The 19,743-nt window shown below is 38.9% G+C and overlaps 1 protein-coding gene across 2 annotated transcripts in view; it reads right to left on the bottom strand.

Moving 5' to 3' along the window:
• SLC16A10 (solute carrier family 16 member 10) overlaps window positions 1–2,666 on the bottom strand; it is a 51,321-nt gene extending 48,655 nt beyond the window's left edge. For both annotated transcript variants that reach the window (XR_015745182.1, XM_087942202.1), the window contains exon 1: window positions 2,079–2,666. Coding sequence is in view for 1 of the 2 variants with exons in the window: in XM_087942202.1 (XP_087798328.1) it covers window positions 2,079–2,481 (403 nt within the window). In the remaining variant the exon portion in view is untranslated. The remainder of the gene's footprint in view (window positions 1–2,078) is intronic.
• Window positions 2,667–19,743: the final 17,077 nt, after the last annotated feature.

Genomic DNA, 19,743 nt, shown 5'->3' on the forward strand with positions numbered 1-19,743 from the left:
CTGTTGAGTTCAATGGGAAATCTTACACAAGCTGATAGAGATTTGTAGTCTACAACTGAAATCAACAGATGGTCAACATAACTTCAGCTTTTTTAACTGAAGGGAAAAAAACACTGTCATAAGTACTGGCCACTAAACTTTCCTTAGAAAGTTCATTTAATTAGTTCATATAACTGTGCATATCTAGATCTGGAATATTATATTCTTTAAAAAATTAAAATCATTTTAAGTTCAAATTAATTGGGTGGGGAACACTGTCATTTACAAAAAGAATGATGAAAACATTTTTCTAATTATAGTACACATTTTAGAAATTTCTATCAGTTTTTATTTCCACAAAATAAAGACTAAAATAAAGATGTAAGTAATAAAAAGATCTGTATTGTTAAATTAAGTTCACATGCCTTAACAGTTTTTCCCCTTATTATTACTTCTATGAGAATAGCGTGATTTTAAGTACTATGCAGTGGTTTTAAATTTGTATTTCACAATTTTACCCAGCAAATATTATTTCACCATGATTATTGAGCTGTACTGTACTGCAGTTCCCTCTCCCCATCTAAAATAATGGAGAAATTGCTCTTTTCTCTTGTGTACAGGCTCACACATGGTTAAATGAACTATAGTTTACTAAGCTCAAATTTCTGGATTCGCATAACACACTAGGCTAAAACCCTAGCCAACCAACAGTAGTTTAGAATGATATACATGCATGGCTTGTATGCGCTTTGTGAGCTGTCATACTTCCTGCTTTACTCAACTAACAACTAAGAGTAGCCACTAAGAGTAGAATTCATATAACCCTAGAGAACACAAGGTGGCATTTGCCAGGATATCCTTGCCTCCGGGATGATGTTTTTCTTTTCTTACACAAGAGAAAAGAGCAATTTCTCCATTATTTTAGATGGGGAGAGGGAACTGCAGGTCACAGAGCTGATGTTTTGTGCCACCCTTGTGGCACAAGCCCCCCCCCCAATCAATTAGATTTTTACAAAGGAATTTCCCCATGTCACTGTCAGATCACAACTGGCATCCTTCCCTGCAATATATATTTTAAAAAACTATAAAAAATAGAGGGGGAGTTTAAGGTGACACCACCAGAGAAAATGTGTTTTACACAGGATGTCAAATAAAACCAATAATAGTCACAGCTGGGCCCCCAGCCTATATGACTCCATGGATAGGAGAGATATGAAGTGTTTTAGGTTACAAAAAAAAAAGGATAAAGATGTCTTTATCTTTAAAAGACAAAGATCTTTGAGGCAGTCTGATTCGGAGGACTACATGAAGGTAGAGGTACAGTTTTCTTGCAATTAAAATGGTATGCCATAGTGTAAAGAAATGCTCCGACATACATTTCAAAGCAGGTTTGCATTTGTGCAAATCTATATCTGTATCTATCTATCTATCTATCTATCTATCTATCTATCTATCTATCTATCTATCTATCTATCTATCTATCTATCTGTAGATTTTCATGGGTACAGGTATGTAGGTCTAGGTGTGTTTGGGTCTTTTCCTGTGTAAGAGTATCTTGGTGATGTTTCGGCAAGGTCCCACTCGCCATCCTCAGGCTGGTGCTTTCGGCTTCTTGCCAGGAAAGCACCAGCCTGAGGATGGCGAGTGGGACCTCGCAGACACGTCACCAAGATACTCTTACACGGGAAAAGACCCAAACACACCTAGACACACACACACACACACACACACGTGTGTGTGTGTGTGTGTGTATAACCACACACACACCCTGCACAAGTCTGGGGTTTGGGAACACACCCTTGGCAGCACATCGCTCCCACTGAAGAGGCGGGTATCTAGTTGCCATGCAGTCCAGCACTCCAAGTTGGGATGCGTTCGAGTTGTCGTGGGGCTGCAAGAAGTTCCATCCCCGAGTTGGAGGAAAGCGGCTCGGTTCTTTCCTCTCGTCGCCTTTCCGCTGTGCTCAAGAACGCCGCTTCAAAACCTTTGCGGGACATCCCTCCCCTCCCCCCGGAATCCCCGGACCCCATCGCCTGGCTGCTTTTTAAAGGCAGCTGGGAAAGGGAAGAAGCCCCAGGGGCCCATTTTTCCTCCCTCACCTGTCCTGAACATCAGTTGCTCGTCTTTGGGGTCTCCGAATTCCGACAGCAAGGACTTGAAGAGGATTCCGCAGGAGTTCTGGATCCCGAAGACAGTCCCGTTGCACCACATGGAGGCCAGCATGACCACCCAGCCCCAGCCTCCCTCGGGGGGCTCGGCCGTCTCCGGGTGCACTTGCGGCGGCGGCGGCTCACTCTGCTCCGCCGCCTTCTCGGGTGGACTCTGCGTGGCCCCGAGCCCAGTGGCCACCAGGTCGAGTTCTGCGACCCCGGAGGCGAGCAAGGCTTCCCGCGGGCACCATATTCCGTTCTCCCTTTTCGGTTCGTCCTCGCCCGCCGACTCACTTTCTTCCGGAGCGGAGGGAGCGGTGCCCCCTTCCACCTCCTTGCTGGCGGGAGACATGGCAGCGAAGCGAAGCGCCGAAAGGCGGCCTTGGGCTACAAGCTCGGCGCCCCTTAGCTCCCCCGAGGCAGCGCAAACATGCCCCGCGCGCCGAGGAAAGGAGGCGCGCGATCCAGAACTTGGCCGGCGGGACGCGAAGAGAAACGTTCCCTCCTCGCGCTCTTGAGACACCGCTCAAGAACCTCGGAGCTCGATTTGCATGTTATTGCCTTTAATCCGCCTGCCGCACGAGCGAGCCAGCCCTTAAGGCGGTGCCGTTCGCGCGAGCCTCTTCCAGGTGGTTTTTTTTTTTTGAAGGAGCAGCCCACGAGGAGGCGTGGCCTTCGAGCCCGAGATGTGTTTCTGCGCGCCCCGCCTTCTCCGCCCCACCCTCTTCAATATTCCGAACGTCCTCATTGGCTAAAGGGGATGTGTCCCCACCCACCCCTCTCCCCACCCGCTCTCTCTGAGGCCAACAAAGTGGGCAAACCGGGACAACGCGCGCGTGGGTAGGGAAAGGCGAGAGCGGGAGAAAGTGAGGTGTTTTTCTTTTTTTTAATCCGCGCGCGCCCGACAAGCCCATCCGTCAAAGAGATGACGACCACCCGAGGAAGGCGATTGGACGGGGATTGAAGGTGGGGCGGTGACAACGGCGATTGCTGCTGCTGCTGCTGTTCTGCGCTCTGTGGCAGAGTCGCGTGAGAGGAGAACTTTCCCCGCGCGCATGACAACGGTCTCTCTCTCTCTCTCACACAGAGGCTGGCCTTTGTGCCTGCGTGTCTCTGATGTCAGCCACCTCCCCCAAAGTTAGCGACAATTTATTGGCAGGGCTTTAGGGAAACAAAACGACTTTTGCCAAGGTACAGGGCGAAAGGGCAGGAGTTTGCACGTAGGGACAAGTAGAAAGGAACAATTGAGTATTGGTAACTCAGTAGATGCACCCCACATCATTTGACAAAAGATTGACCCAGGTAGACCTGGTTCTTCTTCAACGAAGCAGCCATCAAAGGTATCAATCCAGAAGAGGACCCATGTATTAAAAGTATCATATATTTAATTCTAGTCTAAAGCATTCTGGACTAGAGCCCAGCCTTAATCATCAAAGGTTTATCAACCTCACTTCAAATATGTCCAATGTTCAGGGTGAGCGTTATCACTAAAGTAAGAAAACAGCAGCAGGTGTCCTTTCAAGAGAAGTAGCTATATAGGACATGGTGGCACAAATGTCAAGGCCTTGGGTGTCCCACAAACCACAAGAGCCTCCAATTGCAATCTTTACTATACGGAAAGTATTACGCTTTCAGGCTGAAAGAGCACAACATTGGGGAGAAGAAACAAGTTTTCTTGATCTCTAGGTGGATCTTAAGATCTTTTCTTTCCAAGAAAAGAGGCCTGAAAAATGGGATCCCCAGACGTTTATAAAAGTAGAAAAGAACTTATAAAAGAACTATAAGGTAGGAATCCTGTGGCTGGATAAAATGGGCCTTCTGGAAGGAAGTAGATTCTTAGAGCGGGAAGGTTGAAGTCAACAGGCTGGTTGAGGATGGGAGATTGGGGTTCCTCAGCTTACCATGATGCTGCAAATCTCTTATTAGGCTGTATGCAGAGTATAAAAATTATAGTCAAACTCAGTTATATTCATTATACTCAGTTATAATAATTATAGTCAAACAGTCAAACGGTCGGCCCACGGACCGGATACGACACGCCCACCTCAGCTCTGTGAATGGGAAAAACATCATGAAACGTCATGTGACAGCAACGTGAAGCGGCAAGTTTGACACCCGTGGATATTATGAGCTTGCAAGGACACTTCTGTGGTTTATATGGGATTGCAGAAGGGCTTTGTCTGGGTGGGTAGGGAGAATCAATAGAGGGCTGATAGGATTATACAGTACAAACAGAGGAGCTGGGTTTAATCCTAGCCAAAAGGGGGTGGGGGTGGGAGATTCAGTCCCTGTTTCATTTTTTGGATTTATTTGGATTTATTCATTTTCATTATAAAGCAATTTCAAACGCACTGAAGATAATCTTATTAACTCTTTTCAATAAAAAGGGAATTATTTTTAGTCTTGGTGTTTTCTGTCCAGCACAGATTTTGCATGTGTGACCCTTAGAACACCTTTTAGTAGCCTTTTACGCAGTGGTTGTTGGATACCCCAATTCTTCTAAAAGTGTAAAAAATATTTTAGCGAGGGAGAGGGGAATCTTATCACAGCTGCAAAATGCAGAGCTGTAATTCCTCTAATGTTGACCCTTTTAGGGAGAGAGAGGCATGAAGAACATGTCTTTGTTTAATGACCACATTTGGGACCAGCAACTCAATCATTAAACGAAACTAAGTGAAACTGTGACCTTGGTTTGTTAATCTTACTTTGGCTTTCCTTTGCTTTACAGTCTTTCCTGTGAAGATCGTAAATATGAGGATTTGTCATAAAGTTATTTTTTTAATCACTGTGGTAAACTCTGAATAGTCACTAAATGAGGCAGTTACTAAAAAAGGCTACCTGTAATCTTTGTAAGGAATTACTGAGCCATTGTAGGCATGTGTTGAATAAAATCACTCAGATCCATTTGGCTTTGACTGGTCAGTTGCTATTAAGTTGTTTGAAGCTGGGTCTTGCCCTAGTACCTGGGGACAAGGACAAGATGTTTTCGGGTGTTAGTGCTGCCAAATGGCTGTTAGGTGCTTATCTTTTCTAGTTGATTAAGGCTGCCCAAATGATTGCTATTGGCTGTGTTCAAGCTGTGATAAATTCATCTTTAAGTAAAGATAGCTTTTTGAAGAAAATATACCTTTTCCTCAATACCACCTTTTCCTTCTGCAACTACCTTCTGGAAAAGGTGGTATTGAGGAAAAGGTATATTTTCTTCAAAAAGCTATCTTAGGACCTAGCAGTGTTGGATGAGTTTTCAGCCTCTTTTTAAACTCCTGGTGGTGCAAATCTACAGGACCCTCACAGAAATAAATTGTCTGCACACTTTTCTGTCAGGCTTTAGATTAGAATGCCTAAGATGACCCTGATCACACTTATGGAAGACTTCTGGTGAGATAGGACAGGGTTGATGTGACTTGCCTGATTTTGCCTGATCACTGTGCAACTTTCATGTAAATTGATCATATCTTTCTGGACCACTTTTGGGGTTGGGGATAGAGAACATTATTCTATAGCAGTCGTTCTCTTTTCTGGTTTGCTAGTACCAAACCAGTTCTCTCTAGTTCCAGTTGGTTGGTAGTGAGGATGTGATCGAGCACATAAGTCTGGCTTTTGATTTAAAAGATCAGCAGCTCCCCAGTACAGCTCTACATAAGACTGCCCTTAAAGACCACTTGGAATGCAGGCATGGAATACACCAGTGCAAGTAGTTGTGGGAGTATGTCATGTTACTCTTGCAGCATCAGTACTTCACAAGTTGTGCTGGTTGACAGTTGGCTTTTGGATGCAATTCAAGCTACTAATTGTCACCCATAAGGCTCTTCGTGGCTTCTTGGTTATCTACAGGCTGCCTCTCTCTGGAACTTTTTTGGTAAGATCTTCCAGGGTTACTTTGCTCCAGATTCCATTGGTAAAGCAGAGCAATCTTGCAGGACCTTGGAGGATCTTTCTATACCCAGATTTGTCCTATGGAACATCATTCTTCTGGAAGTCCATATGGCCCTGATCCTATCATCTTTTAGAGAGCCCCAACCTAAAACCTATAAGACCTGGCTTTTTAGTAGGCCCTGGGGCTGGGTTGTTTGGATTCTGGCTAACCAAAGTATATGCTATATTACTTTGTAAAGGATTGTTTTCAATGACATGAAATGTGAAGTCATATTATTGTTTGTGAAGATTTCCTTGTTTTTGTTTTTCTTGTTCTAATTTATTTCTATTTGTAAGACAACTAGAATTGTGACTGTGATTGAAACAGCCTTTGATTAAATAAATTGTTGATATATCTGTGTAGGTGTGTTCTTGTTCATGGAGATAATGAAAGGGAGATCCTGGACATTAGATTAAAATTTCCTAAGAAGTTATGTCAAAGGTAAATATTCAGATCTTATGTTTTTGCATTTATTGCAAAATAACTTTTTGATCTTGTCATTAATATTTGGTATTTGATGTAATGCAAATCATGTAATTTAATTATAAATTTGGAGAAGACTAAAAACAATAAAAGTTCCACTCTGAAAGTATAGGACAATCATGGCAATGTGTATACCTTTGGTCAATCTTATATATCAGCTGCATCTGTGTATGCAAATAGTTTTTATATATTGTTTTTATGCTTTTAGTATATTATTTGTACACCACCCAGAACTACCCAGATATGGGTAGTTCCTAAATACGATAAATTAAAAGTAAAAATATTTCTTTTATTCCACAACATTATTTGTTGGTTGTCAAATTTTAGTTATTGTTCCACCTTTATATATTATTGGAATTTTTTAAATCTCAGAATTAGCAATTTTATTAATGTTTTTTAAATATTTCTTTTAATGAAATATTTATATCCGATAGATTACTTGGCTGTATTTTCTTTTGTAAGATCAACAGACTATGTGCAACAAATAGTATTAATTTCTAGAATACATATTATTTATTCATAAGCATTCCTGTGTTCTTAAAGTAGCGTATGAAAAATCTTAAAGCCTTGAAAGTGTACATAATTTTAAAAAAACAGTATAAGCAGGTGGGAAATGGCCTTCTATTCAATCAACCTAACTGTCAAATGAGCCCACAATAATAAAGTGAAAAAATGAAGTATATTTTTTTTCCTGACAGAACAATCAACCAGTGGAACAGCTTGCCTTCAGAAGTTGTGGCTGTTCATTCACTAGAAGCTTTTAAGAAGAGACTAGACAGCCATTTGTCTGGAATAGTATAGGGTCTGTACTTGGACTAGAAAACCTCCAAGGTCATTTTGGTTCATACAGCTTTTCTATAGAACAGTGATCACCAGTATAGAAAACCAATAATTTGATTCTTTCCTCTTTGGGGGGTGGATTGGCTTGGAACTTAAACCTGATAAGCAGAGCATCTGATATTAATGTTTTCCTTCCACAGAAAAAGGGGAAATCTAATGTATCCTTTGGTCATGCAGGACTTTCTCAAGTAGAATGGGTTGAAGCCCAAGACTTGTGGATAGTTCCTAAAGTAACAGAGATACAAGAAAAAAAATTTTTATGCCATCATCATCATCATCATCTCCATCATCGTCATCACCAACACACTGGAAATTAGCTATTGGACCACCCCTGTGTGAAGAATAGGCACACCAAGTTTCTATCCCAAGGAACTTCAGGCCTACAAATGGGATAAGTTAACAGCAGAGGAGGCAAATGGATGTCTTGATTTAGTGTTACAAATAAAACATGAAGCTGGGTAACTTGATCCACAGTATTTATAAGTTTATTGGGAAGTGAAAGTAGACAGAGGTTCACACATTTTGCTGACTTTGCTCTATTTCAGCTGTGTTTTATTGAACAAGTCAACAGAAGTCACAATCAATTGAAAAATATTAGCACAAAAAAATAAAAATAAAAGCAGAGGAACCATGTAAACAATGTTCCTTTAAAAAAACAAATTTGTTTTGGTTTAAATGTCTGTCTCCTTCCTGAGTTAAAATACTGTCTAATTGTTTTTGAACTGGAGCAAAGCAGTGTGAGTGATGGCATAACATTTGCTGCCCTCATTTGATAAGTTGTTATGGGAATCTGATACATTTAATGTTTTATACTGAGTTGAGATTAATTTGTGTGGCATTTTTATGTAACACATTATTATTTAAAAGGAGCTTGTTTATCAGTTAAGTAAGTGTAGTAGAGGAAGATACTGGAATTACATAAGTGCAGTGTATCTGGCAATTTTGATAAATGCCTGAAGACCAAAGCTGCAAACATCTGGGAAAGTGGACCCATTGGGGATGCCAAGGGGTAAAATAGTGGGAGGGTCCCTGTAACACAAAAGTCATGGACTGTTATTTGGAAGTTCAATTGGTTGCATAACTTCTTGGAACCATTCCTGGAACAAGATAGTGCTAAGGATGATGGTGACAGATTGGAGAAGAGAACTGGGATAAGAGCCAGAGAATCTCCAACTTTGATGCAATGGTGGCACATGTTCAGCCATTAATCGCTCCATACATCTGTGGGATTTTGTTTTGTTGTTGTTGTTGTTGTTGTTTACTTTTTAGCTCAGCCATTCCTTAGAGGCAAAGTATAGCCACCCGGCAGAGTTGTTGCTAAGGTGAATTTGGACTTTGTTAGGATACAGATGGTAAAAATAGGTTCTGTGAAGACAGAACTGCTTTAGAGGTCTCTGGTTTGGTGTTATCTTTAAATACACTCTGCCATAAAAACAGAGAACTTCCCAATATTTACTTAAAACTATTGCTGATGAGTAAGTGAAAGGAGAGTGTAACTGATAACACTAGAGACAGGTTTGTAATCTTAGCAATACACTTAACATTTATCCAAACCAGATAAGAGCAAACTTCCAATGCTCTAAGCCTCAGATGTTAGCACAGACCTATTTTCTGCCCTCTGAAATAACATCCCCCCAGATAAAACTATTGGTTTTCACTTTCTGACTGTTCCAAAAGTACTTTAAGATCTGTTTCTGCTCTCTGCTCTGGGGTTAATCTACCAGGTGGAGCACCTTCTGTGTTTCTTTGAATGTTGTTGTTGTCTTGTCTGGGCAATGAAGTTTTGTTGTTTTTAAGTGTGTTTTAATTTAGATAGATTAGATAGATAGAAAGATAGATATGATATTTAGCAAGCACCCAGTAACTAATGGGAATCAGGTGATGTTAATAAATCAAATCAAATCAAACAGATGTTGAAAAAGGTGCCCTGATCCCATGGTGAAAAGTAGCATTTTATCTGGTATTTACAAACTATTGCTTGTAATCCTTATCAGGTAAAAACACCCTACAATCCCAGTTCTGACATTGAGATAAAAAAAAATTAATGAAATGAGTCAACATTATTCCTTCTGTGGCTTCATAGGTAAAGGTAAAGTTTTCCCTTATCCAGTCATGTCTGATTCCAGGGGGTAGTGCTCATTTCCATTTCCTAGCCAAGGGAACCAGCACTGTCCGAAGACACTTCCATGATCATCTGGCCAGCATGACTGAGGTACACAGAAAACTGTTAATTTCCCACTGAGGTGGTACCTATTTCTCTACTTACATTTGCATGCTTTCATGCTGCTAGATTGGCAGGAACTGAGGCAAGAACTGGAGCTCGCCCTGTCACACGGTACTTAGGTCTCGAACTGCCAACTTTCCAGTTGATAGACCAGTGTCTTTAACCACTAGGCCACTGTGCCCCTACTTCGGTGGCTTAATATTTAATATTAATATTTGACCGTATCTCTTAAGGCCACCTGATCCCTATTTTGTCTCCATTATGACTGTTCCAAATAGCTACTAAATGGTATTGACTGATCTGTGAGTGTGCTACCTCTGACAACTAAAGTGTTTGGTTTTCTCTTCTGCCTTTGATGACATCCCATTAGCCAGCAGGGAAAACATCCATTATTCAAGGCAGTACATCCTGAAGAGGGAGGTTCTGTTTCCAGATTCTGGCTGGGTTTCTCTAGGATAATATGTCCCATGGTTCTTCTTCATGCCATTTGAGCATCTCCCAAGTTTATTTATTTTTTAAAAGAAACATATGGTAGAACATTTAAGTAGAAGTGGGAAGCAGACCATAACCTGATTGTACAAATACATAGACTGTATAAATAACAGAAACTAACCATTACCGGGCAACCAGATCTCTTAATTCAGCAAAATGAACTGAAAAGTAAGCAACAAAATCCAGCTCATCATCATTTATTATTTTCTGGAGGAAAATCCAAACTCTTACATCTAAAGCAACTGATGCCAGTTGACAATGTTGTTATCTCTTTCCCCCCCAAGTAAAATAAGGGAAGTCTGCTATCCTTTTGTCATAAGCCTGGACTGAGGTTGGGGTCAGAAACAGGGAAAGGAGATAATGGGTATAAAAGGAATTCTGGAAACATAACTCTTGTAGTAGAGGTGGCAACCTTGGGGGGGAAATGGCTATGGCTGGGGTTGGTAGGCACTCCCAAAACATGTTCTAATATGACATGAGCCATAATATGACATGAGCCAGCAGTGTGCTGCAGCTGCCAAAGAAGCCAATAGTAGGCCTAGGCTGTATCAACAGGAAGATACTATCAGGGTCACTTGAAGTGTTAATACTACTTTATACTGCTTTGGTAAGGCCACACTTGGAATACTACATCCAATATTTTGGTCACCATGATAGGAGAAAGATGTTGAGACTCTAGAAAGAATTTAGAGAAGAGCAACAAAGATGATTAAGGCTAAAACATATGATGAATAGTTGCAGGAACAGGATTTGTCTAATCTAACAAAGGGAAAGGCTAGGGGTGACATGATAACAGTCTTCCAACATTTGAGGGGATGTCACAGAGAAGAGGAGGCCAACCTATTCTCCCAAGCACCTGAGGGCAGGTGTGAAAACTTATTAAGAAGAGATCCAATCTAGAACTAAGGAGGAATTTCCTTACAGAATAATCAATCAGCGGATCGGCTTGCCTCCAGAAGCTGTGCTCTATCACTCGAGGTTGTTGTTGTTTTTAACATTCAATTTTTTATTAGTTTATAATAAGGCATGCAAAGATAATACAAAAGTAAATAGTAGGGAAATTAGGGAGGGGAAAAAGGGAAGTAGATAGTGGGGGAAAGCAAAGAGAAAAGAAAAAAAGACGTTGATTTCTGACTCCTTTGGTGCAGTAAAATAAGGCATTAACATCTAACCTCAACTTTTTATTTTTACATAATATAAACTAGCCATTTCTATAACAACAAAATCTATCTAATCGGTAAAACCCAAAATCAAAATTTCATTTTTTTCCACCTCAAGCACAAAGTCCAGAAACAGTTTCAAATAGAAATAAAGGTATTTGTATCTTTTTTCTTTAATCAAAACAGTCGATTTTCTGCTAACTCCATCCGTTTTTGTAGCCATTCATCCATTGTGGGGATTGAGGTGATCTTTCATTTCTTATCACTGGAGGTTTTTAAGAAGAGATTGGATAGCCATTTATCAGAAATGGTATAGGGTCCCCTGCTTGAGCAGGGGGTTGGACTAGAAGACCTCCAAGGGCCCTTCCAACTCTGTTATTCTGTATTCTGTACATCCAAACAGGTTACTAACTTCACCTCCAAGATAACAGGAGACAAAGTGTTGCAGATTTTATTTATCTTAAAAGCTGTGGTGGAATAATGTCAGTTTATGGAGAAGCAATAGCAGTTTTAAATGGGGATGCTTAGGGACAACCTAAGGCTATTTCAACTGTGGATTCAAAATGTAGATGCAAAAAACCAACATGTAAATAAGCGGGAACGATTGGGGTTGTCAGGATAAGGTATAACATTAGTCCTTCAAGAGGAGCTCCTGATTCCTTAAGCTGCCACACAAAACCCGATTCTGCATTAGTAAGTATTAAAACATTACTACATATAGCAACTGAAGTGCTTGTTATTAACATTTAGCATTGATTGGTTTTCAGACTCAACAGAACTACAAGCTTCCATATACTGCCAACCACAATAAATTTCAAAGATACAGCTTATTGGTTTTGTTAAATATTGCTAGGGCAGGAAAGAGTATGTTACTTATGTGTAAGCAAGGAAAATCAAACCCATAATGACTTCCTTCCTGTCAAAATGATTGATGGCTCAGCCCCCTCCAAATATACCCACATTCTTACTATTCCTCTGAGGCTGAATGCCTAGAGGATTGTGTGACTCTGGTGTCATGACTGGCCTCAGTCATGCATTTCCAGACAGGGATTAGAGATCCAGTTTAGTTTCCTTGAAGGGATCTTTCCAATAAGCCTTAAATTGGCCCACTAAGGTTGTATGACTTGTTTCTTCTATATCGCCTTAAGATGCAAAGAGGCAGAGTTAGCAATATGAAGCACTCTGCAGCAATTTTTTTTCTCAAAAACCCAAAGATTTTAAACAGTCTTGGCTTGGGAAGGATGGTGACATATCTTAAATCTATTAGCTTTCAGACTGGAATATTGATTGTTTCTGCTGGGTTAATGCTTGTTCTCATTCAAAGAGAAGCTGATTCTTTTGTACAGATTCCTTTGTATATTTAATTCCAAAGTCTACTGTATAATTTATTAAATGATACAGTTAATCATTTGTCATATTTTCATATTTTCTGAATGTTTATTTATATAAAAATCTGGCAGTATGTTCGTTTCTTTTATTGCTAATTACATTGATAGTTAATATGTTATAGTACAATTACCAGTTGTCAAAGGTCATGACTGATATCGATTGCGCTCTAATAAGTAATAAGAAAGTGTATTTTCATTTATGCTGTCTAGTTCAGTTTTTCTAAAAGCTAACACAGCTGCTAGGACACCATGCAATCAAATATTGAGTGTGCAAAATCTCCAAGCCGTATGTTATCCACTGCAACTCATATCTCTGTAAGTATAGGAATAAATTGGAATAAAAAAGCGAGCACTGCATTGTGTAAATCTGTTTTAAAACTTTTTGAGCCTAAATATCCTCTTTCTAAATGAATACACGTTTATTCAGTACTATGTTATTTCTAATTCGAAGCTCATGGGGGGAAAAGTATATTTTCTTCCTAGAAAGTCATAAATTCATTTTCTCCCTAAAACTTGCATTACCCTGTGCATAAATCATAATTCCCAAGATTTGAGATGTTTTCTGCTTTTAATGGTAATAAGAATCAGACACTAAGCAAATAATTGGCTTAAAAGAGAAGTGGACAATCCATATAAGATGAGTAACCATTCGGTGGGCTGCCAGAACAGATTGCACAACTGAAACCTGACAACACAACTGCTAGATTTCCCTCTATCGCATGTTTGCCCAACTGAATGGCTGAATTAATTTGTTTATGAAGTGGGGAAAGATCAGTAAACATTATTTTAAAGACTAGGATTCATCACATTAAGAATCATAGAAAGGGCTTCTTCTTGCTTAATGCCCATGATGCTAACTATCAATGGGCAATAAATATAACAGTAAAATTAAATGTATTGGAGGTGATAAAGAAAAGCAAGAATCCCAGCAAACTGTGAGATCTTAGTATTATTGATGTAGATGATGATGATATCCATTCAGTTGTGTCCAGCTCTTGGCAGTTCTGTGGGCCAGGTCTCTCCACATCTTCTAATGTTGATGATTGGTATATAGAAGTTTGTTCTAAATAAGTGTCCCCTTCATATCGTGTCACTTTCCTCCGTTTGGGGGTAAGTTGTATTATGCAAAGTACCAAAAGCGCTTAAGTCTGGAAAGTTCTTCAAACCTGGCTTTTGGTTTGAGGCCTAGTTTAATGTATTGTTATTTGGGTGGGGGGGGAGGTTACTTTGTTTGGTGTGATTTGTGCCATGTTTAGATAGTTTTAGCCTGGACTGTCTGCTTTAGGTTTTTATGGATTTTGTATGGCATCTAGAATGCATTGAGGTGGGGCAGATACAATAAATGTAAATAAATAAATATAGTGTTGAAAGGCTGTCAAAATGCCTTTCTTCTGAGGATTCGATTTTCCTGCTGGGAGAGCTCCGGTGCAAGGATACAGACAACTGCTTGAAAGCTGGATCTTTTTATTTTTCAGGAAGGCGAGAGATAGCAAGAAGTCTGCGTTCCTGGGCTAGCTACCTTTGTATGGTAAGTTTCTGATTTTTATACCGTTTTCTCATTTTGTGTGCTTGTGTTTGTATTTCTTAATGTTTTAAATCCTGTCAGGGGTTGTCTTCATTTCCGCCGGAGGGTAAACTCCGCAGGGTTCAGAAGGCAAACTGTGGGGTGGTTTGATTGGATTATCGGTTTTGTCCTAATCTTTTTTTTGCTTAATGGTTTCTTATATTTGTTTTGTGGCAATTTCCTGTCTGTCTCCTTTGCAATATATTTTGTGTCTTTTGTCTGTTTGTTTTGCTGATTTGGCATGTCTTGTGTTTGTAAGGGTTTTCTTTTCTTGTTTCCTTAGTTTTCTTAATTATTTGGGCTTTTGTCTAAGGGGCTTCTTTAATACCTTTTATTTGATTTCTTTTCCTATGCAAGTTTGTTTTATGGCTGGCTTGATGTTCCCTTTGGGCTTTTCCTGCATGGGTGACACCACTGTCCTCGTGAAGTTTCCTTTCCACAATAGAAAACACCAAAGTAATAAGGAAACAAAGGAATGAGATAAGAAACAGAAAAGAAGACACAGCTAAATCTAGTTTATATCAACACCACTCACTTTTGTTCCTTAAACATTTTGTCTCTCTCTCTCTTTCTTTTGCAGCATTTCATTTAATATCCAAATAAATATCCACTTTTTCCTGAGTAATTTATTTTTCCTTGATAGCTTTGTTTTGTAATTCGACTGTCATTCTTTTCCCTGTTGATAAATTCATTCCATGTTTATCCCACCTTTTGTTACAGGAAGTCGAGGCAGACTATTTGGTGTTTCCTCCTCCTATTCTTTCCCGCTACAACAAACAATGGGAGAGAATAACTGTCCCAAAGTCACCCAGCGAATTTCTGTGGACGAAGGTGGACTAATATCTGCATCTCCATCTTCAACATATGATTGATTACTAACTATATCTTGCTAGCTATATACCACCTCAGCATACTTTTTCCATAATGGCAATTCATTCGTTTATTTATTTCCACCTTTAATATTTTCACAAATAACTCAAGCTGGCAGACATATCCAACAATGTTCCTCCTCCTATTTTTCCCACAACAACAACCCTGTGAGGTCGGTTGGGCTGAGAGAGTGTGATGGGCCCAAGGTCATCCAGTTGGTTTCATGTCTAAGGCGGGATTTGAACTCATGGTTTCTTGCTTTTTAACCTGATGCCTTAACCACTAGACCAAACTGGCTCTCAATATGATTGCTCTTTTTTGTATTCATTCAGCATCCATAACATAATGCACTATGTCTTCTTTATTAAATAAGACAGCTAATCTATTACATCACACAATTCATCTAGCCTATGCTGTAATTCATTTAAGTTTTCCTCACCTGCATACCAAATAATATGCACATTTGTGTCCCCAACGGATGAAGTGGAAGGTAAGTAGGCAAGTAGAATTCTGCCAAGCTCTTACCAGCTCTTACCAAACTAATCCCTTGTAAATTTTGCACGTACTTTTGTTAATTCCTTCTGTATTGTCAACAACATCCTTCTTCCATCAGGAACAAAAAAAGATGTGGTTTTAGCAGTCATTTTGCAAACAAACTATGTTTTACCATTTGTACAATTGCACTAATATACTAATCCTATAGTTTGTAAGATTATCTAACATACTCAAATAATTATATAAAAAACTATAATATAATATACGGTACCTTTTATAATATACTAATCCTAGAGATTTACCTTTTTTTTCTTTAACCATTCTAACAGAATTGATTACTTTCTTTTCATCATTTTTTTCTTGGCTGTTATCATTTATAGTATTAATTTTTTTTAATATATTATCTTTTTCATGTACATTTTAAATTCTCTCATTTTAGTTTCATTTCAATTCACTTCCACCTCTTTTAATTTTTAATTCCGCTCATTTTGATAGACGGTCCTTTTTAATATCTTTACTCACTTTCAAATCAATAATTATTTCCATCAAAATAACTTTCTCTCCATCTTTTAATCTTAATCTCACTTAACTCTTTGTGACTATTTTTGCAACTGCCACCCACCTAGGGACTGTTACATTCACATATACACCAACTGCAGCTTAGAAGACATTATTTGATTACTTTCTGACATTTATGTTAGCCCTATGTTCACAGTGAAACATACATGTTTCCTATATGTATTCACAAGATTAGGTTACATTTGCTCAAGTCTATTATATTTTTATTTTTTATTTTAGCCTCAGGGACACTTCATTTTTATTGTAATTTTTAAACTCATGCTATTTATCATTTTTCTTCTCTTACAAGTGCAAATTATGAAGTCAGATGTTAGGGCTATCATACACACTCATGAATGTTGACCTCTACCGTCTGCCATGGCTATGGCATGTCAATCAAGATTTTCATGCATGACTTTTTACTACCATAAAGCAAGCGCATATTGGATTACCAGACTTAGTTATATCCATGCCATTGTTCCTGTTCAGGATAAGGATAGCCCTAGTATATTTTGGGCTGTATTCCACAAGCACAACCAAAGCTCATACTTTGCATATAGCATACTTAGGCTAGACTATGGAAGCTAGGATCTCTCATCTAAAGACTTTAGGTAAAGTAATTTATTAGTGCCCCACGTGACTTCAACTAGGACATATGTAGTATATCAACACTCACTGTTCGTACTCTTCAAAGCATTATTTCCAGATTTTAAATGTCATTGCTACAATACCTGTAATATTCCATTCTAATTCAAAGTAGATGAAAAATAACATTCAATACCCAAAACTCAAACAATTATTCAAGGAAAACAACAATCCAAGACACATGGCATTTCCCAAAATAGAATTAATTTATGCCTCTCTGTTAGAGCCACTTTGCTATTAATCAATGGCCGAGCTCCTCCTGTTAGACAGTTTGAGGCAAAGGAAATGCATTTGGCTAAAAATAAATGTTAATATCAATGAATTAGAACATGATTATATTTGTAAGCATGTGTGAGTATATAAATATAAATATATAATTGGGTAAATGAATAGGGACCTGGCTTTTAAGGCTGAATGTCAATTTAGACCTTATAAGAACAAACAGCATCTGGAAGGAAAGTGCATGCCTATAACTTTGGGAACAATATGAAACTGGTTTGCACGTATGATTGGTTCAATAAGCTGCACGGCTAACAGAATGTCAAATGCAAGTGCATATTACCAATTCTAAAATCTAGCACCTTATTATTTATTATTTCTATATGGTGCCTTTTCCCCATTGCATAATTCAAATAATTGAAATAGTTTCCCACAAATGGTATAGGTCTCCTGCTTGAGGAGAGGAGTTAGACCAAGGGTCTTCAAACTTGGCAACTTTAAGACTTGTGGGCTTCAACTCCCAGAATTCCTGAGCTAACATGACTGGAGGAGGAATTCTGGGAGTTGAAGTCCACAAGTCTTAAAGTTGCCAAGTTTGAAGACTCCTGGATTAGACTAAAAAACATCCAAGATCCCTTCCACTCTGTTATTCTATTCAATCTCTCATCCAACCATGAACTATTTTTACAAAGTGAAGGGATGACGTAGTTTGCTGGACATTGATTTGCTGTGCTGTGAGAATCCAGACATTATTGCTTACTCAACAAACCCTGGTTAACAAAATAATGAATTAGCATGACGTGCCAGTTGTTGTTGATCAGACTTACTGATGGTCCCATTAACATATGAAAAAAGACTTGATCATTAAACATTTCGGGTTTGAAATGAGATTCATCCACCTCACTAATGACAAAGATTACATCAAACCAACCAAAATTCTGTACTTTAGGTCCTTCTGCAAATTTTGTGGTGACAGAGAGGATGCTTTCAATCTATAGACAGAATGATAGCATTCAGCATGGAACAAATGCATCAACAGATTGCTTCATCCCATCAGAAAATGTTGGCAATGCAGCCAGTGCCAATATAAATATTTGTACCTGACAATACATCTGCTTTTCCTGCTCGCTGTATTGAGTATAATAACCTTTTTTCCTTTGCATTTAAATTGTTTTTAGCTCTGTTAGTATCTATCCAGTCTGGTGTATGATTAACAGGACTGCAGGCTACAATGTTTGCAAAATCTTTATTGCTGCATGAGCAAGAAATATATCTGAAGTTTCAGTTCTCAAGCTGAGTCTGTAAAATCAACATGTAAAAAACATTTCTGTACTGCCCTTTCTCAACTTGGTAAAAGCTGTTAAAAGTTTTAAACCAAATAAATTAATTCTAATTAATTACCCAGCTGAATCAAAAATACAGGTAATTCAAATGAAAAATGCCACATGATTAATGAAAGGTGTTTGTCCTTTCTGATATTTACAAAGACCCCCTCCTTTTGCTTCCTTTTTTGCAAGTACTTTTGAATCCTCCTCCTCCTTCGTACAGGTTTAAAAAAGAATAAAAATGGTTTGGAATGGATAACCTATATCCCATAACACAATGAATTCTCCCCCCACACTGACCCTCACTTCCAAACTCCTCCAGAAATCTCCCATTCTCTGTAAGATACTTCGGGAGTCAAAGATGGGATTCACACCTCACATTAAGCCATTGGGCTGATCTATCTTATTTGAGTTTAGTATATTCATTGATTCCAGATGCTGCTGTTTGGGAATCATACTACATGGTTCATTGTGACAAGCAAATCCAGCTGACCTTGCAATAATAGTAGTGATAATGATAACAAGACCTGAAAATGGCTAAGAACAGGAAATTTGAAGAAAGAGACAGAGGAGCTAATTCTGGCTGCACAAGACTAAGCCTTAACAAATGCATACAAAGCCAGAATTGAGAAGACAGCAACAGATAGTAAGCACCGCCTATGCAAGAAATCAAAGAAACAGTGGATCATCTCATTATTTGCTGCAAGAAGATTGCACAGACTAACTACAAAGAGTGGCATGACAAAATAGCAACAATGGTTTGCATTGAGAGACCTGCAATTTGCTTTCCCTTCAACCAGAGGCAGATGGCTACTTCAGGTATGGTTACATGGCATGCATACAGATCTCACTTCTTAGAAATGGAAAAGGCTGGGAGGGCTCAGGCTGAAGAGTCAAGGATTATCTTCTAGCATTTTTCTCTGCCTAATAGTAGGTGGGCTCTTTTGTTCAGTCCATTCCAGAACATCACAATCAGCTTGAAATAGAGGGAGACAAATGTGTTTATAGCTGCTCTCTTCTACCCTGTACAACACATGTAAAAGGTTAAATTTTCCAGAGCTGCAAATGTAAAAAACAAATGAATTATTTTAAAAGAAATGCATTTAAATTCTGCACAAAGCAATTAAGGATTTGAACTCCTTTCTGGAAGGCATTCTAAGTTACTAGGGTTTATATGCAGCACGAAAGAAAGCCACACTTCCTTCCAAGAGAAAGAACATGAGGTTTTCTTCAGCTCGTGTTCTTGTTTCACTTTGCTTAAACTGTTATGGAGCTGAGTCACAAGTGAATGATGAAAGCCCAACTTCTTCCTGCCATCAGCTTGTTTTTGTTCCAAAGACAGCCTGAGGATCTTCAAGCAAACTGCAATATTAATCTCTGATCTATTTATTATTATTATTTAAACAAGTTTTATTCAGTTTTTCCAAAACAAAGT

Source organism: Notechis scutatus, chromosome 1 (assembly GCF_049901735.1).
Source record: "Notechis scutatus isolate UNSWTSFEM ecotype Mainland chromosome 1, rNotScu1.2, whole genome shotgun sequence".
Classification (NCBI taxonomy): domain Eukaryota; kingdom Metazoa; phylum Chordata; class Lepidosauria; order Squamata; family Elapidae; genus Notechis; species Notechis scutatus.